The sequence below is a fragment of the Copadichromis virginalis genome, linkage group LG2 (assembly GCF_057382275.1).
Source record: "Copadichromis virginalis isolate Kocher_CV1m ecotype Utaka linkage group LG2, C_Virginalis_male_GT1.1, whole genome shotgun sequence".
NCBI classification, from domain to species: Eukaryota; Metazoa; Chordata; class Actinopteri; order Cichliformes; family Cichlidae; genus Copadichromis; species Copadichromis virginalis.
In genome coordinates, this window is record NC_140619.1 from 22,119,551 (window position 1) to 22,135,476 (window position 15,926).

Here is a 15,926-nt window from a genome sequence, read left to right on the forward strand (position 1 = left end):
TGTATTAAAACAATTTATTAACCATTATATAATATGCAAACATATTAACAAAACACAGCAGTCATGAACCTGATTGTGTCCAAACCTGTAAGTTTACAGTGGTCTCCACTCAAGACCGATGCAGGATCTATATGTTAGCCAGCAGATATAATTCTGGGCTGTTTTTACACATATAAACAAGAAAGTGAGTTGTTTGAAAAAATGCAGGAGGATGATATGATGTAATCGGATGCTAATCTGTGAAATCCCTGTTAGTGGAACACGTTTTATCATTTATCATGCTGAGCTCTTTTCAATAAATGCTCTACCCAGAGGAGGAGCTAGCATGTAAACGTCTGTGATTTTGTGCCTCACTTTACTCTTTGCCTTTCTGATCATGGTCATTTTGATGTTTGGTCCGCCATGTTTTTCTCGTCAATTACATTTTAGTTTTTTTGGTAAAGAGGATGCAAACACAGTGACTGTACCCTGAGCATACATAGGTAGCAGATGCAGAGCTAAAGACTCCAAAGTTAGCTACAGTTTACCTTTTTTGTTAAAAGAGAGTTCTTCCTTCCCTCTTTTGCCAAGTGCTTGCACATACTGGATCGTCTGGCTGCTGGGCTTTTCTCTCTTGCTAATATTGTCGCATCTTTACCTTGCAATACAAAGTGCTTTGAGGCAACTGTTACTTTATTTTTAATTATTTTTGGTGAATTCAGCTGATTTCAGTGCTGGCTGGATGATCTTTCGAGCAAGGGAAAGATTGTTTTCAGTGATTAATTCAGTGTTTTCCTATTATATCGAACAGAACTAAACAACAGAAATGTAAAAAATTAGTCCTGTCAGGCGCTAACGCGTTAACAAGCTAAAGGCGCTAACGTATTAGCACCGTACCGCCCCTCGCATGGGGCAATCTGCGCTAAATTGCTAATGGAGATTTGCCGCGTTAATGCGGTTATGGTGCTAATGTAATTTTAATGAGATTAACGCTGACAGCACTAGTAAAAATTTGTGGGAAGAGAAATTATAACTGCACTCAGGTAGCTTAGCTGAGCTAACCAGCTAACACAATAAAATGTGACATAATGATGGCCGTTAATCACTAAGATACTTTTTTACAGAATAACTAATACACACACACACACACACACACACACACACACACACACACACACACACACACACACACACACACATCTCCTGCCTCAAATGTATTAATGAGTGTAATATAAGTAATGCATAGCCAACACAAAGGTTAGACTCCAAACCAAAATAAAGAGCTGAAAGATACGAAAAATGCTCTAAAAGGCAAAGGTTAGCTGCAGGACAGTAATTCTCTTTGGGTGCGTCTCTACAGCGGCTGGAAAGGCAGGCCTCCCTGTTTGAGTCATGCTGGTCGTTAGTCATGCATTTTCCATTAAATGCAGTGTCCCTGCTCTGTGTAATGCGATGTTTAAATGTACTCCATAAATAAATCATAAAGAAACGAGGACCTGTAATCATGGCACACGCTTAAAACCAAAGCATTTTCCACAAGTCTAAAAAATGAAAGAGCGCGCAGACAGAGAGAGACAGCCTTCCACAGTGTGTGAGCATGAAAATGGGTGGAATAGGTTTTGGTATTTCTTGGGCATAAATAACAGCAACAGTTTACATGCAGCTGCAGAATGTGGTGTTTAGTTTCTGGATGGGTGGCAAGCTGTCAGCAATACCACGAGCTAAACGTGATTCATATTCTGGCATCAGCCATCAAACTCACAACACTGAAACTGCAGCTCCTCGCTGCATCACAGCAACTAGAAAATTGACGCATGCCAGTTATTGGTAATTTGGAGGCTAAATATTGATTTTGACATTCTTATATTAATCTTCATTCACTCACTAAAACACTACAGGACCCCAATTTTAAATAATGCCTTTCTGAAAATTTAAAAAAAATCTCTGTAAGAGTGCTTCAAATCCAGAAATGTCTTAAATTGTGTGTTATAATGGTGTCGAGGCTTTTACCCAGCTGGGAATAATTGATGTAATCTCTTTATTGCTGTAATTGATATTAGATCAGCTTTTACTGCAGTCAAATGAAAAATAGACATGTTATAGAATATCTTATTCAGCTGCAGTGCACATATGCTGTAGATGGATCATAACAATTGACCACAGTTTTATGATATCATGGGTGTGGCCCCATTACAGTTATTATAGGATGAAAGAAGCTCTCTGGCGATTTCACCCAGGCCCCAGTAATGACCACACTGTATTTATTACAGTGGTCAACCAATTTATCCAGTTTGAAACGCAAGAAGCCTCGTCTTCCCCTCATGCACACACTGTCCGTATAACTGACTGGGTATCCTTTTCTCCTCTTTCTCACCACTAAAGAGACAACTTGCATTTTGAATCAATTACAGCAAAAACCCTCAGTAGAGCCCACTCAGCAATTTCCCAGAGAGATATAAATAGAGCAGAGAGAGAGAGAGAGAGTGGTGGGAGACACTGGGTGCAGATGCAGCCCTATGCCGGCAAAGCTTTTACTGTATATCATCTCTTTTCTATTTCTTTGCACCCGTTTTACCCTTTGCATTCCTATTTTTTCCACTCTGTACTGTTCTTTCAGCCCCCAGATCAAGTGGAAAGGAAAGGGGGAAAAAAGCTAACACACCTTTTGTTCCAACCATCTGAATGAATGTGGTTATATTCATTATTCAAAGGGCTCATCAAATTTAACAGAAGAACCACGGACAGTTATGGGCAAAACGTTCACAAGCCTGACCTCATGGCATTTGTAGATTAGATTAGTTTAGATTAAATTATCTTTACTGATTCATGAGGGGAATATCGGCATTTTCCACCTATAGCTGTGAATACACGACATACTGTTCTATGCCAGCATTCAGACTGTAGTTTAGCAAGTTCACATTAATCAAAGCAGGGATCTGCAGCTTTACACAGAAAACCAGAGGCACACCGAGGTTTAACTTGCCCACAGCTTGGTGGGGGAATGTTTGCCTATGCTCATCTTTAATTTACCCTCCATACTTTAAGCCAGGGTGCCTTTCTGTATGTGCTGTCCTCCACTTTAACCTACAGACTCCATTTTGCAATACAGCATTACTTTCTCCTTCAGGGAAGAGGAGATTACAGGTTTCTGTGGTCGGCACAAAAAGAATTTTAGAGATGTTAACAGTTCTTGCTGCCTGGCTATGTTTTGCAGTGGGTAGATTTGAAGCTGTCGTGCAGATTCAAGAGTGTTGTTATGCGTGTGTCTGTGAAGCCGGGTGGTGGTCTACATATCTCTGAGGTGAACAAGAAGCACAGACACCTGCAGACAGCAGTCTTATTTACATCCTGTTATCCAATGGCCTTAACAGACAGGCCAACAAAGGATGACAAAGCTGAGAAGCTACAGTAATTCTCTGGAAAACGCTGGCTAGTCTACTGCTACTTTACTGCTAGCTTGCTGTGTCTTCTTTAAATATGCAGTGTGTTGTATGCAGTGCAATCATGCACACGCGGTTGTGCAATCCTGCACATTTTGCATCGCTAAACTGCTATACGCAGCTCCTAATGTCTATATGAACCCTCTCAAACAAAGTTTTCTGCTTGTCAGCACCATGAAAAAAACGTTCTGATTTATCCTTCAGCGATGACCCAAAGGTATATCAGATGAGAGGCAGAGAGCGAGTGGAGGGGGAATATTGGGAGAAAAAGAGAGTGAGAGAAAGAGAGAGATGGAAATGTAAAAACAAAGAGACAAAAAAAAAATGGAGACCTGAAACAGACACCTCTGGAGCTAAGGATGGATTTCTAGCCGAGACATCCTATTGTACAGAAAGCATAAAAACAAAGCTTCTGACCATGCATGACTATACACGCCATCTGTTAGCCACACCGTCAGAGGAAATGTTTGGTACACATCTACAAAATGACCCAACATGTATGCCAGTTTAGAACGGAAAGACTAAAACCTCTAGTTCAGAAAACCGGTTATTATGAAGTCAACTTAGGCGAATTCGATATCTGCTTTTAGGAGTTTATCGAGAAATTGTATTATCTGAACTGGTGGCATGACCAGCTACTACTCCATTTAACAGCTCTCCAGTATATATAATGACTACTTTTAACAGTGTATCCATTGGGTTAAATTGTGCTTGTTTAGCCATACTACTAGCTAAAATCAAAATTGTTGATTTATACTTTTTATCAAGCTACTTCAACCTTTGATACAAATGTTTCAATTCCAACTGCTAGAAATACTTTCAGCTAAATATTTCCCACTTTTTAGCTAGCTATTTAAACTGTGTCCATTCTGTTTTGACAAGTATTGTGCTTGTTTATCTATACTGTTATATAATATAATATAATAATATAACAATACTTAAAGTTTCATTTTCATCTGCTTTCCATATTTTTAGATAATTATTCTAACTTTTTATTCTTAATTTAAGATAGCTATTTCAATTGTTTATCTACTGTATTGCATGAAGCTTCTTGCCTGTTTGCATCCATCTTTTAAATTACTTGTGGCCACAGTTTGCTACTGCCTCTGGAAGCAGCCTTAACTCAGTTGACTTCAAATTACTGGAGTCTCTATGGCAATGCCTACGTCCCATTAACAAAGGTTGTAGCTGGGCAAGCTGAGAAACCAGGAAGTTTTTTTTGCGCATGCGCAATGTTGATAACCTCTGAAACTGAGGCAGCTGCTGGCTTTGCTTTCACTGCTCTGAGATCAGTGCTCATCTGCACATGGTATGGAAACATAGCTAGCACTAGAAAGTAAACAAGCCCTCTATGATTTATCATTGTAACAGACAAGTTTCCTTTTAATAACCAACTTGACCATGATGTGTTATGAGGAGCAACCTTTTAATAACTTCTTTAGCATGTTAGCAAGGAAATGATTAATGAAAGGTAGGATATCTGGTTTATTGTCAGGGTAATTGGCTCTGCTTGCTTGTCTAGCACGCCACTGGTGCATGTTGATCGGTACTGAATCACTGAATCATGCTTATTATTAATCTCTGGCTCTCTTCCACAACATGTCTTTATCCCGTCTTCCTTCTCTCACCCCAACTGGTCGCAGCAGATGGCCCCTACCTGAGCCTGGTTCTGCCGGAGGTTTCTTCCTGTTAAAAGGGAGTTTTTCCTTCCCACTGTCGCCAAAGAGCTTGCTCATTGAGAGTCATGTGAGATTGTTGGGTTTTTCTCTGTGTGCGTTACTGTAGGGTCTACCTTACAATATAAAGCGCCTTGAGGTGACTATTGTTGTGATTTGGCGCTGTATAAATAAAAGGGAATTGGATTAAACTGAAGTACTGCCAGCTAAAATTGTTTAAAACTGTTTACCTTCCCGGCTAGCTCTTGTAGTTGTCAGCTACATCCTATTAGCTATTTATTTATTTTTTACTCATAGCCTTCATATATTTCATCAACTACTTTAAATAATTTTATTTGTTTAGACATTTTTAATGGCTAATGATGTAACTAGATGAGTTTTGTTATTACTTAAGTTTATTGCTTTTTAATTTTTTGTTGCGTCATTATTGCCTACCGTTTATCCTTTAACTTCTAAGTCTTCAGCTCAAACGTGTTTATCTCCACTTTTTTCTTTAGTGAAAAAAGTGATTAAAGAACTGAACTTCGTGATTAGTTAATCTAATTTTTCCATGTACCCCCTGGCTACTAAAATATACCCCATGAGGTACTTAGCGCTTTGATTGGGAATGACTACAGGGAGTGCAGAATTATTAGGCAAATGAGTATTTTGTCCACATCATCCTCTTCATGCATGTTGTCTTACTCCAAGCTGTATAGGCTCGAAAGCCTACTACCAATTAAGCATATTAGATGATGTGCATCTCTGTAATGAGAAGGGGTGTGGTCTAATGACATCAACACCCTATATCAGGTGTGCATAATTATTAGGCAACGTCCTTTCCTTTGGCAAAATGGGTCAAAAGAAGGACTTGACAGGCTCAGAAAAGTCAAAAATAGTGAGATATCTTGCAGAGGGATGCAGCAGTCTCAAAATTGCAAAGCTTCTGAAGCGTGATCATCGAACAATCAAGCGTTTCATTCAAAATAGTCAACAGGGTCGCAAGAAGCGTGTGGAAAAACCAAGGCGCAAAATACCTGCCCATGAACTGAGAAAAGTCAAGCGTGCAGCTGCCAAGATGCCACTTGCCACCAGTTTGGCCATATTTCAGAGCTGCAACATCACTGGAGCGCCCAAAAGCACAAGGTGTGCAATACTCAGAGACATGGCCAAGGTAAGAAAGGCTGAAAGACGACCACCACTGAACAAGACACACAAGCTGAAACGTCAAGACTGGGCCAAGAAATATCTCAAGACTGGTTTTTCTAAGGTTTTATGGACTGATGAAATGAGAGTGAGTCTTGATGGGCCAGATGGATGGGCCCGTGGCTGGATTGGTAAAGGGCAGAGAGCTCCAGTCCGACTCAGACGCCAGCAAGGTGGAGGTGGAGTACTGGTTTGGGCTGGTATCATCAAAGATGAGCTTGTGGGGCCTTTTCGGGTTGAGGATGGAGTCAAGCTCAACTCCCAGTCCTACTGCCAGTTTCTGGAAGACACCTTCTTCAAGCAGTGGTACAGGAAGAAGTCTGCATCCTTCAAGAAAAACATGATTTTCATGCAGGACAATGCTCCATCACACGCGTCCAAGTACTCCACAGCGTGGCTGGCAAGAAAGGGTATAAAAGAAGAAAAACTAATGACATGGCCTCTTTGTTCACCTGATCTGAACCCCATTGAGAACCTGTGGTCCATCATCAAATGTGAGATTTACAAGGAGGGAAAACAGTACACCTCTCTGAACAGTGTCTGGGAGGCTGTGGTTGCTGCTGCACGCAATGTTGATGGTGAACAGATCAAAACACTGACAGAATCCATGGATGGCAGGCTTTTGAGTGTCCTTGCAAAGAAAGGTGGCTATATTGGTCGCTGATTTGTTTTTGTTTTGTTTTTGAATGTCAGAAATGTATATTTGTGAATGTGGAGATGTTATATTGGTTTCACTGGTAAAAATAAATAATTGAAATGGGTATATATTTGTTTTTTGTTAAGTTGCCTAATAATTCTGCACAGTAATAGTCACCTGCACACACAGATATCCCCCTAAAATAGCTAAAACTAAAAACAAACTAAAAACTACTTCCAAAAACATTCAGCTTTGATATTAATGAGTTTTTTGGGTTCATTGAGAACATGGTTGTTGTTCAATAATAAAATTATTCCTCAAAAATACAACTTGCCTAATAATTCTGCACTCCCTGTAGTTTAGATTTGTACAAAGCTTTGGCTGTAAATACAAAGTCTAAAAAACTTACAAACCTTTCTATAAATGAAAAATATATATAAATAAATCCTGCAAGATAATTGCTAGTAGTGCAAGGCCAAGTAACACCTCCGTTATTCTAGTGCAAGGCTCTAAAAGAAAGTGCTACAAGCTGCAAACAGGTATTTACCGTTATACTGTTACTTCCCATCTGCAATCAGTTATGATGTCTGCTACAACAGTTTTGCTCTGGAATAAGTTGATATAACACAGCAGTGATTCATCTAAAAATTCAGTTCATGAAAATTTTTGCACTTGCTGTTCTAAACACCTACCAGTCTGGTAGCAGTTTCCTAGGAAAAATCCTCCCACTCACAGGAAGTGATGCATTTATGTTTACAGTTCATTTCAAATAAACACAAGGAAGAAGTGGATCATTAGCAGTGAAGTTTTTAATCACTGTGGGGCTGTGTCAGTGCAGAAAAGTTATCACTACATTTCACGTCCTCCTTGCCATGATTGTGACCAGTAGTTTGTCACACAGCTTGTCCTGTCTCCTACCTACTGGGACAACAGGAAACATGGTGACACAAACAGTGCATAGGAGTAAAATGTGAAGTAAAGGGGGGGAGATAACTGGAATATTAATGTTTGTCAAGCCTGAGTGATTTATATATTACTCACATTATCCCTGTATTGAAGCCAGTACCTGCTAAACATGGTTTCTCTGTGCCTGTCTGTGTGACGTGCTCATATATTTGTGAGGGATCCCACCAGACAATCGTTAAATGTTGGACCCTCCAAAGAAAAGAAAGTCAAATAAACATTAAGAAAATTGACTTTACTGGGATGATGTGCAGTTGGTAGCTTTAGTCATATAAATGCTTATGTGAAACAGCAGCAATTTCCTAATGTTGTAAACCCGCTCAACATTTGGCAATAAAACCCTTTCTGATTCTGATTCTGATTCTCACTGTCAAGTCTTAGAGAATTTTGCCGTACACAAAAGCATGAGAGGACAACATAAAGTGCTAGCTACGTAGGCACGGAGAAACCTGCAGGGAATGCTCTGTGTCAAATGTAGGATAACTTCACTGGGGTGCTAAGCAGACAGAGACAACAACAAAGTAGACAAATAATACACTAAACATGTAAGCATTATATTTCTAGTTTGTTTGTTCCTAAATACAGATAATGTTCTTCTGTGTCTGACGAAAGCTATCAAAGGCACTATAATATATCTTTTTAACAGTTAACCTCCAAACCAAGGGTCAGGCAGGATACAGATTAAAGTTGTGGTTTACAGATTTATCCAGTTCATCTTTCAATAAAAAAAAATATCAGCACACTTAATTGGATGCCAATTTTACCCTCTGCCGTATTTTTTGGACCAAAAGGTGCATTAAGCGACACAGAACGGTCAGATAAGTCAAACTTTACTCAACTCATTCTTCTTTCTTCCTCCACTTCTGTACCATTGATTCATTAATGTTGAATTCTCTGGCAGCTGCTCTATTCCCATGTTGTTGCAGTATATGAATGACTAACCTCGTATTGTGGATGGATTATCTCAGTTGTTCTCCTGACTGAAGTTTGGTCCGTTTACATCCTGCCATGCGATTGCATTTGTCCCTAACCATCAGGAACCCTCATGTTAACTTTTATCGAGTGGGGAAAAAGTTAGCGTTCATCCTCCAGCTTCACTGTGTTTATGTTATGCTAACATAGCTAGATGGACGTTGATTTTCCATGGAGAACAGAGGTCGTGTCAGACCATCTTCTTGGAAAGTGAGAACTAACAATCAGATTATTGCAAAGAAAAAATGTATTTGCATTTGTCTGTGCAAAATAATTTTCTTTGATTAAATGACAACTAACATGGTTCTGTCATCTCTGTGTACACAGAATCGTGTTACTAAAGATTGTTTAAAAATAACAAACACTTGAGCTGTTTACGACCAACCGCAAAATACAGTAGAGATTTACACTACAGTTTGTAAAAAGATTTTATCTTAAATTATTTTCTAACCTCAGCTAAAAATGTCAGCATGATGGCATCTGCTATGTTATTCTAATTGATAAAGAGATAATAAAAACAGTTCATAAACAAGCTTTCTGGTTCCAGAGAATCAAACAAGGATGTCCAGGTGACGTTTAAGAAATTCCCCAAATGGACATCACTGTAATATCTGCAACGCTGGTTCAACTTTTATTTTGAGCTAGACTTTGAAAAAAGGCCTCCCGCTGATTTCAAAATCCCAGGTGACTTCCTTCATAAGTTATTCACAAACTTGGGTGTCCATGAGTCCTGAAATCCGTCATGCCTCTTCTGTCCTCGTTGCTTTGGAGTGCCCTCAGCTTGCAAATTGTTTCATGGTAACATGCCAACAGAGTGACCGACAATAGAGACAGCTGCTAATATACAATGTCAGCAAGATGTCCTCTTCAACTTTTCAAGCCAGTTTAATTCTTCTGAGCAAGGCTGGGCTTAGAAACATCATTAAATCTCAAAGGGCTTCAAGTGGACTGCTATGTAGGCTACGTTGTATGTTGTTACCTAGCATAAATGTGTTTCACAATGCCATTGCACATAACACTGACTGTTTTAAAAAAAACTGCAAATACAGTATATGTATAGTATTGACCGTACACTCTATCTATAAACCTTCCATGCGCACAGTCCTCACTCAGCATATTGACTTTTTTTTTTCAAGAAAACCCACTTTTCCCTTGTGACAGAGATGCTAATTGTTTCCACTGGGTTTACTGCCTTATTGCTAACAGCTGAAAATTACTCCACCAGTTTTTCAGTAATTTGCATCTCATCTAAAATAGTCTGGACTCATTATTTTCAGTGTTAAATAAATAAATAAAAAATATCCAAAGGCATTTATACATTAGGCGAGGTTTTGTTCAACACCTCTGCTTTTCTTCCCATTTCACAGACAGACCTCGCTCTAAAATGAATTCATCTTGGAGACAAAAGCATTAAGTGAATGGGCACATTAATGTGCAGGTGAAGATCGGTTGCATGTTTTTGGAGCAAATTGGTGAAAAGTGAAGACAAGAAGCCTTCAGACACAGCCGAGCGGTCAGGTGGGCTGCAGGTGGGCTGCAGGTGTGCATGTCGAGCGATCATAACCAAGGAACAGAAGACACGGTGACCAGCAACAATGACATCACAGATAGACAGAGAGAAAGAGAGAGGGACAGAGACTGGGTGGAGAGACAGAGGGAGCTACACAGTGATGGCTGAGAGGACGGGGGACCGACTGAGAAATAAACTTACTTGCAGGACAGCTGGTTAATACCATGTATGAAGTAACAGTCTCCTCCGTTGACGCAGTAGGACTTCTCAGAGTCATTGCAGTGCCGCGCATGACTCACACCTGGAGACAGGGTTGTGGTGGTCACTAGGAGAAACACAGATTGACAGAAAAGACACAGTGCATTACGCTGCAATCCTGCATGCGACGCCACAGTGTACACAGGCATTAGTCACTTTGTTGTGAGCTCCAGCTCTCCATTGGTTTTACAAGTGCAAAGGTCCCCAGGATACTTGTATTTTCTTATTCCAACCTTAAAGCTGAAAAATTAAGATATATTTGCAAGTAATAAAAATAATTATTCTGTTTTTACAACCGCTGCCTCTGCTTTACTTGTCTGCGTTATCCCCAGCCAGCCATGTGAAGAGAACACATGACGACAGTGACCGTAAACAAGGTTTGTGCTCGTATGATCAGACTCCTGCATCAAAAAAATCGGACGTATTTGAGCGATATATCAACACAAACATCAGCACATAGACAGAAGGACAGATAGAAATAAGTTGTTCTCACAGATCTGCACGCTGATTATACTTGTGGCGTTTTCTTGTCCTACTGAGTTTTCAGCCACACAAGTGTAGTTGCCAGAATCTTCCACACGGACACGACTGATCTGCACCTTTGAGTTTTTTCTTGAGCAAAAGGGAAGGAGAGAGGCAGAGACAATGTCAGTTATTATTCTTTCAAAAAGAAAAGCCTTCATCTACTTGTTTTCAGCATACATAAATGTAAAGACAGCTAACTTTGTTTTCTGTTTGGACATGCATTTACTGACCATTTAAAGTACTTTTGACATCAAGTCACATTTATTACAGGCACTACCTCACATCTATGGCAATTTTAGAATGAACAATTAACTTGAATACATGTCTTTGGGAGAAAGCACGTACAAACTCCACACAGACAGACCCCAGCAGGGGTCTGAACCAGGAACCTTCTTCTAGTGAGGCAACAGTGCTAACCGCTACACCACCAGGCCTTTGACAATGACTCGGTAGTGTACTATGGGACTCTAAAGTTTTTTTTAGCTGGAAACTAACACTTTAGTAGCCATTGAAAGGAAAAAAGTATTGCTTTTATTAATTTGAGAGCATGTATTAATCAAACTGTACCTTGTGTGCATGTTTTTATTATTTTGTGCAGAGAAAGACTACAGCACTACGGCACACTGGCCCTTCACCCCCAAACTAGCCAGGGGGAACTTGGCCTATGTTATATATGAATGAGGGGATCTCTAAGATACTGACTACTACGGTTTTTCATGTAGGTTAAGCACCCAGTGGTCAACTTGAAAAACAGGACCTCCACTTGCACAGAGAGGATGCTGTTCTGGCAGGTAAAGGGTAGGAAAACTTAGAGCTGGTAGGTTCCATACTGCCTGCAATCAGAAGACGTTTCAAACCTCCATCTTAACCAGGTTTTCTCAGTGCACTAAAAACATCCTATTGTCCCAAACGTCATGTGCTAAAAATTCCTGAGCCCCACATGCAGACGTGTCTCTTGTCATCAATGCAAATCACAAAAGGTGCAGTTGTGTTTGTTGCTTTCAGCTGTTTGTGGGACTCTTTTCTCTGTATTCAACATGCACAGCTTTGTGGCGTTACCTAAAGTCACAGGATCTATTTGTGCATCGTCAAAGATAGAGTGTAGTATGCATGAGTATTACTAATAAAATGAGAGAGCTCAACAGCGAAATTAAGTAAAAATATTCAGCATCATGAAACCAAATATCTGTATATCAACCTTATTTTAACAGAAACAGGTTTTATTTGTTTTATTTGCAGTAAGAACTACTCTACTCTCACTGCTAAAGTGAATCAGCAGTGCCTCTGATTGGCAGAGGTCACTGTTACCACGGAAATGTTTAAACCCCTGGACAACTGGGAGGACGGTGATTGCAGTAAGAAATGCAGCACTTACCACACTGACAGCTAGACTTTACTTTACTGAACAAACTAAAACATATATCAAGACTATGATAATGAAAAAAAAAACATTTGTGGTCGGACATCATTTGTTGTGGAATCTGGGAATTCCAATAGATTACAAGCTGGGTAGATCCTTCACTGTCAAAAGTGATTATATTAATTACATAGTCTTGTACCCTTGCCATTTTTTCCATTTTCTTTTCATTTTTGACCCAAATCAAATCTTTTCATGGCCACAATTCACAGGTTGGCTCGGCTCAAGGCTTTAACCTCCTAGGATCTGGTATCCACATATGAGGACATCACATTTTGGGTTGTCTAGACCAGCGGTCCCCAACCTTTTTAGTGCCACGGATCGGTTTAATATCGGACAATATTTTAACGGACCGGTCTTTAAGGTGTCGCGGATAAATACAACAAAATAAAATGCTACGACCGAGACAAAAACTGTGGTATTTTGTAAATATAATAATAAATGTGAATTCACTGTGTAATTGTGTAACTTTATTAGCAGCGTCCTCCTGAAATGTGCCAACAACATTCAGAGTAACATCCTCCTCTCTGCCCCTTAATGCTCTCTGGTCACTATGGTAACGCATAAATATTTATTTCAAAATAAGACGCACAACTACAACACGGGAAAAGACCCAGGGAAACCGAGTTAATGATAAAAACCCTGAAATCACATAAATTTCACACTCGCGCCTCAACTCTCACAGCCCGGTACCAAACGGCTAACCGCTGGTCAATACTACATTTTGCTCTACAAGGGCCTGATATCCACTTATGAAAACATTACACTGCCACTGTTCTATCAAAATTTAAAACGAATGTCCTCATAGTTGGATATCAGACCCTTGTAGAGCAAAATCAGGTAAAAAGATAATTCTTTGTTTTTACATTCATCAGGTCCCAATCAGCCCAAATAGGAAAGAGAAATTAAAAATGCATGCCATGAAAGAGTTCAGGTCTTAGGAGGTTAAAGTCGTTATATCGGGATTTTTTGAAATGTCAGTGGAGAAAATGAATGGAAAACTCACTTCCCAAGCGGGGCCCTTAAAAAGTGGGAGGTCACTGTTGAGCTCTAAAAGGTGAAAGATGATTAAATGCTCCATAGAGCAAGAGAAACCTGTCACATCAACTCCAGGCAGAAATATAACATTGAACTCATTCTTATGAGACTATATTAACTTGATGGTTACTCATTGTAGAACAGCGGAGTGATAGCATCAACCAAAACAGCTGTTATAGTACATGTGGATGACAGTTCTTGGTTTTTACATCATACCCTAAGAAAAAATATCTGCTTTGGCACACTCACTTGTTGGTTTTTATTTTGAGGTCTCTGCCTTTCTGAAGCTCGTGTCCATCTTTGTACCAGCGGAAGGAAGGGCTGGGATTCCCCGACGCCTCACACTTCAAGTACAGCTTCTTCCCTTCCATCAGAGATTGGCTGCTAATCATCCGCAACTTAGGAGCAGAGGCTGGCCAGAGAGAGACAAGAGACCAACAGACAGAGGGGCAGAGAAAGGATTGCATTATTGAAATGAATGGCAGGCATTCAATTAATCTATAAATGTAATTATCTGAGTCTGCCTTTTTCCCATAGTGTGTATGTTTCTTTGAGTGTGCGTTCATGTGTGTAACCAATGGAAATCTATAAGTGAAGGTTTAGATGTTGACCTGAGGGAACAGGTCAAAGTTCACATGGCTGAAATTCTCAAAGGAAAAACAAGGACAGACATTATACACAGGTGCATTAGCTCCAAAGCTTAAGCTTAACCCAAATCTAATTCTTCAAGCCTAGAACAACCCAAAATGTCTTTGCCTTCCACAAATGTCCTTACTCCAGATGTCTAGAAGTCAAATTAGTCCTTGCACAGACAGATGTGTAAGGATATAGAGAGAGGAAAGGCTCTATGGTAAGGTGGTCTGAATCCTGAAAAGCAAAGACAAACTGAAACCTTGTATCGAGGGAAAAAGTCTTGCCACAGAAACTCTCTGCAGTAGATTTTCACTATAGAGCAAAGTGTGTGTGTGTGTGTGTGTGTGTGTACTTCATCAGTCCCAGGAGTCTTTCACTCTCTCTCTTTTCTCCTTAAAAATTACAACAGACTGCATCACTGACACCAGCGCAGGCAACACAAGCACACAGAAGCTAAAGCAAAGAGACAGCTCAGCACCATCTACTACCATTTATATACACACACAAGCAGTGAAACCCCCCGATTTTACCCCACATGTGCAGACACACTCACACACAGACACAGTGCAGTGATAGGACATGCTTGATCAAATGGAAGACAACTGTTGTATAGGCTCCTCACAGCACTGCTGTATCTTCCATTACTCCTCACATAGGTGCAGTAGATACACTCTAGAGCTTTAGGCATCTATATGAGACTCTGTAAGTCAATATATGATTGTGTACATCCTGTCAGTTGTGCAAACATGATAACTACAATTAGCTGCTGTCATGGTTCTAAGGTTTTGTGCTTTTGAATTCATAGTGAACATATTTTGAGTTTGGGGTTCTGATTAAGCTTTACTGTTATTCTGCTGTGTGAAGTTTTCATTTTTGGGTGTGTTGATCATGGCTGTTGAGCAAATTCAATACCTCTTTTGACTTTACGTTTTTCCTGTTAAGTATATTTTCAGTTTTACAATCCTTTGTTTGGGTTGAATAATGAGTTTTATTGATTATAGTTTCCTGTCTCATGTTCATCTCTTTGTGCTAATGTTTTGGTTTCCCTTTGTTTTCCAGTCTGGCATCTTGTTAGTGTGTTAGTGTTCATGCCTGTATTAATTTTCATGGTTATTCCTTGTTTTATTTTGAAGGTTGGTTTTCCTTCTTGCTTTGTGTTAGACTTACTTCCTGCTTTGGGTTTGTGTTAATTACTTATCCTGTGCACCTGTGTTCAGTTCCACTCCTTTATCTACTTCCTAATCAGCTGCCAGTGTATATATAGTCCAACCTTTTAGCCTTTTGTGTATATGTGTATATAGTCTAATCTTCTCCGTGTCCTTTGACAGCATGCAGCCCTCACACGGGGCGATTAACGCTGACAGCACTAATTTTTACATTTGTGTTGTTTTGTTCAGCGAGGGGCTGCACGGCACTAACGCGCCAACGAGCTAACCGTGCTAATACGTTGACGCCGTGCAGCCCCACACACGGGGTGATCCGCTAATTTGTTAACGGAGTTTTTCTGCATTAATGCGGTTATGGCGTTAACGTTATTTTAATGAGATTAATGCTGACAGCATTATAGATATACAGTAGATGAAGAATATACACACCAACCAGTCACAGAATACACATTTTCCCTTGTGATCGGAGGTTGCCAGGGGGTTGCTGACCAGTCTCTAGGCCTGTATGACTGCGGCCTGAAGTGGCT

General features: G+C 39.9%; 1 protein-coding gene across 2 annotated transcripts in view; it reads right to left on the reverse strand.

The window, feature by feature from the left end:
- Positions 1–15,926, reverse strand: part of nrg2b (neuregulin 2b) — a 71,906-nt gene that overhangs the window by 18,543 nt on the left and 37,437 nt on the right. For both annotated transcript variants that reach the window (XM_085473600.1, XM_085473593.1), the window contains exons 2-4: positions 13,850–14,012; positions 11,114–11,232; positions 10,564–10,687 (exon numbers count right to left, since the gene is read on the reverse strand). In XM_085473600.1, coding sequence (XP_085329726.1) covers positions 10,564–10,687; positions 11,114–11,232; positions 13,850–14,012 — 406 coding nt within the window. The remainder of the gene's footprint in view (positions 1–10,563; positions 10,688–11,113; positions 11,233–13,849; positions 14,013–15,926) is intronic.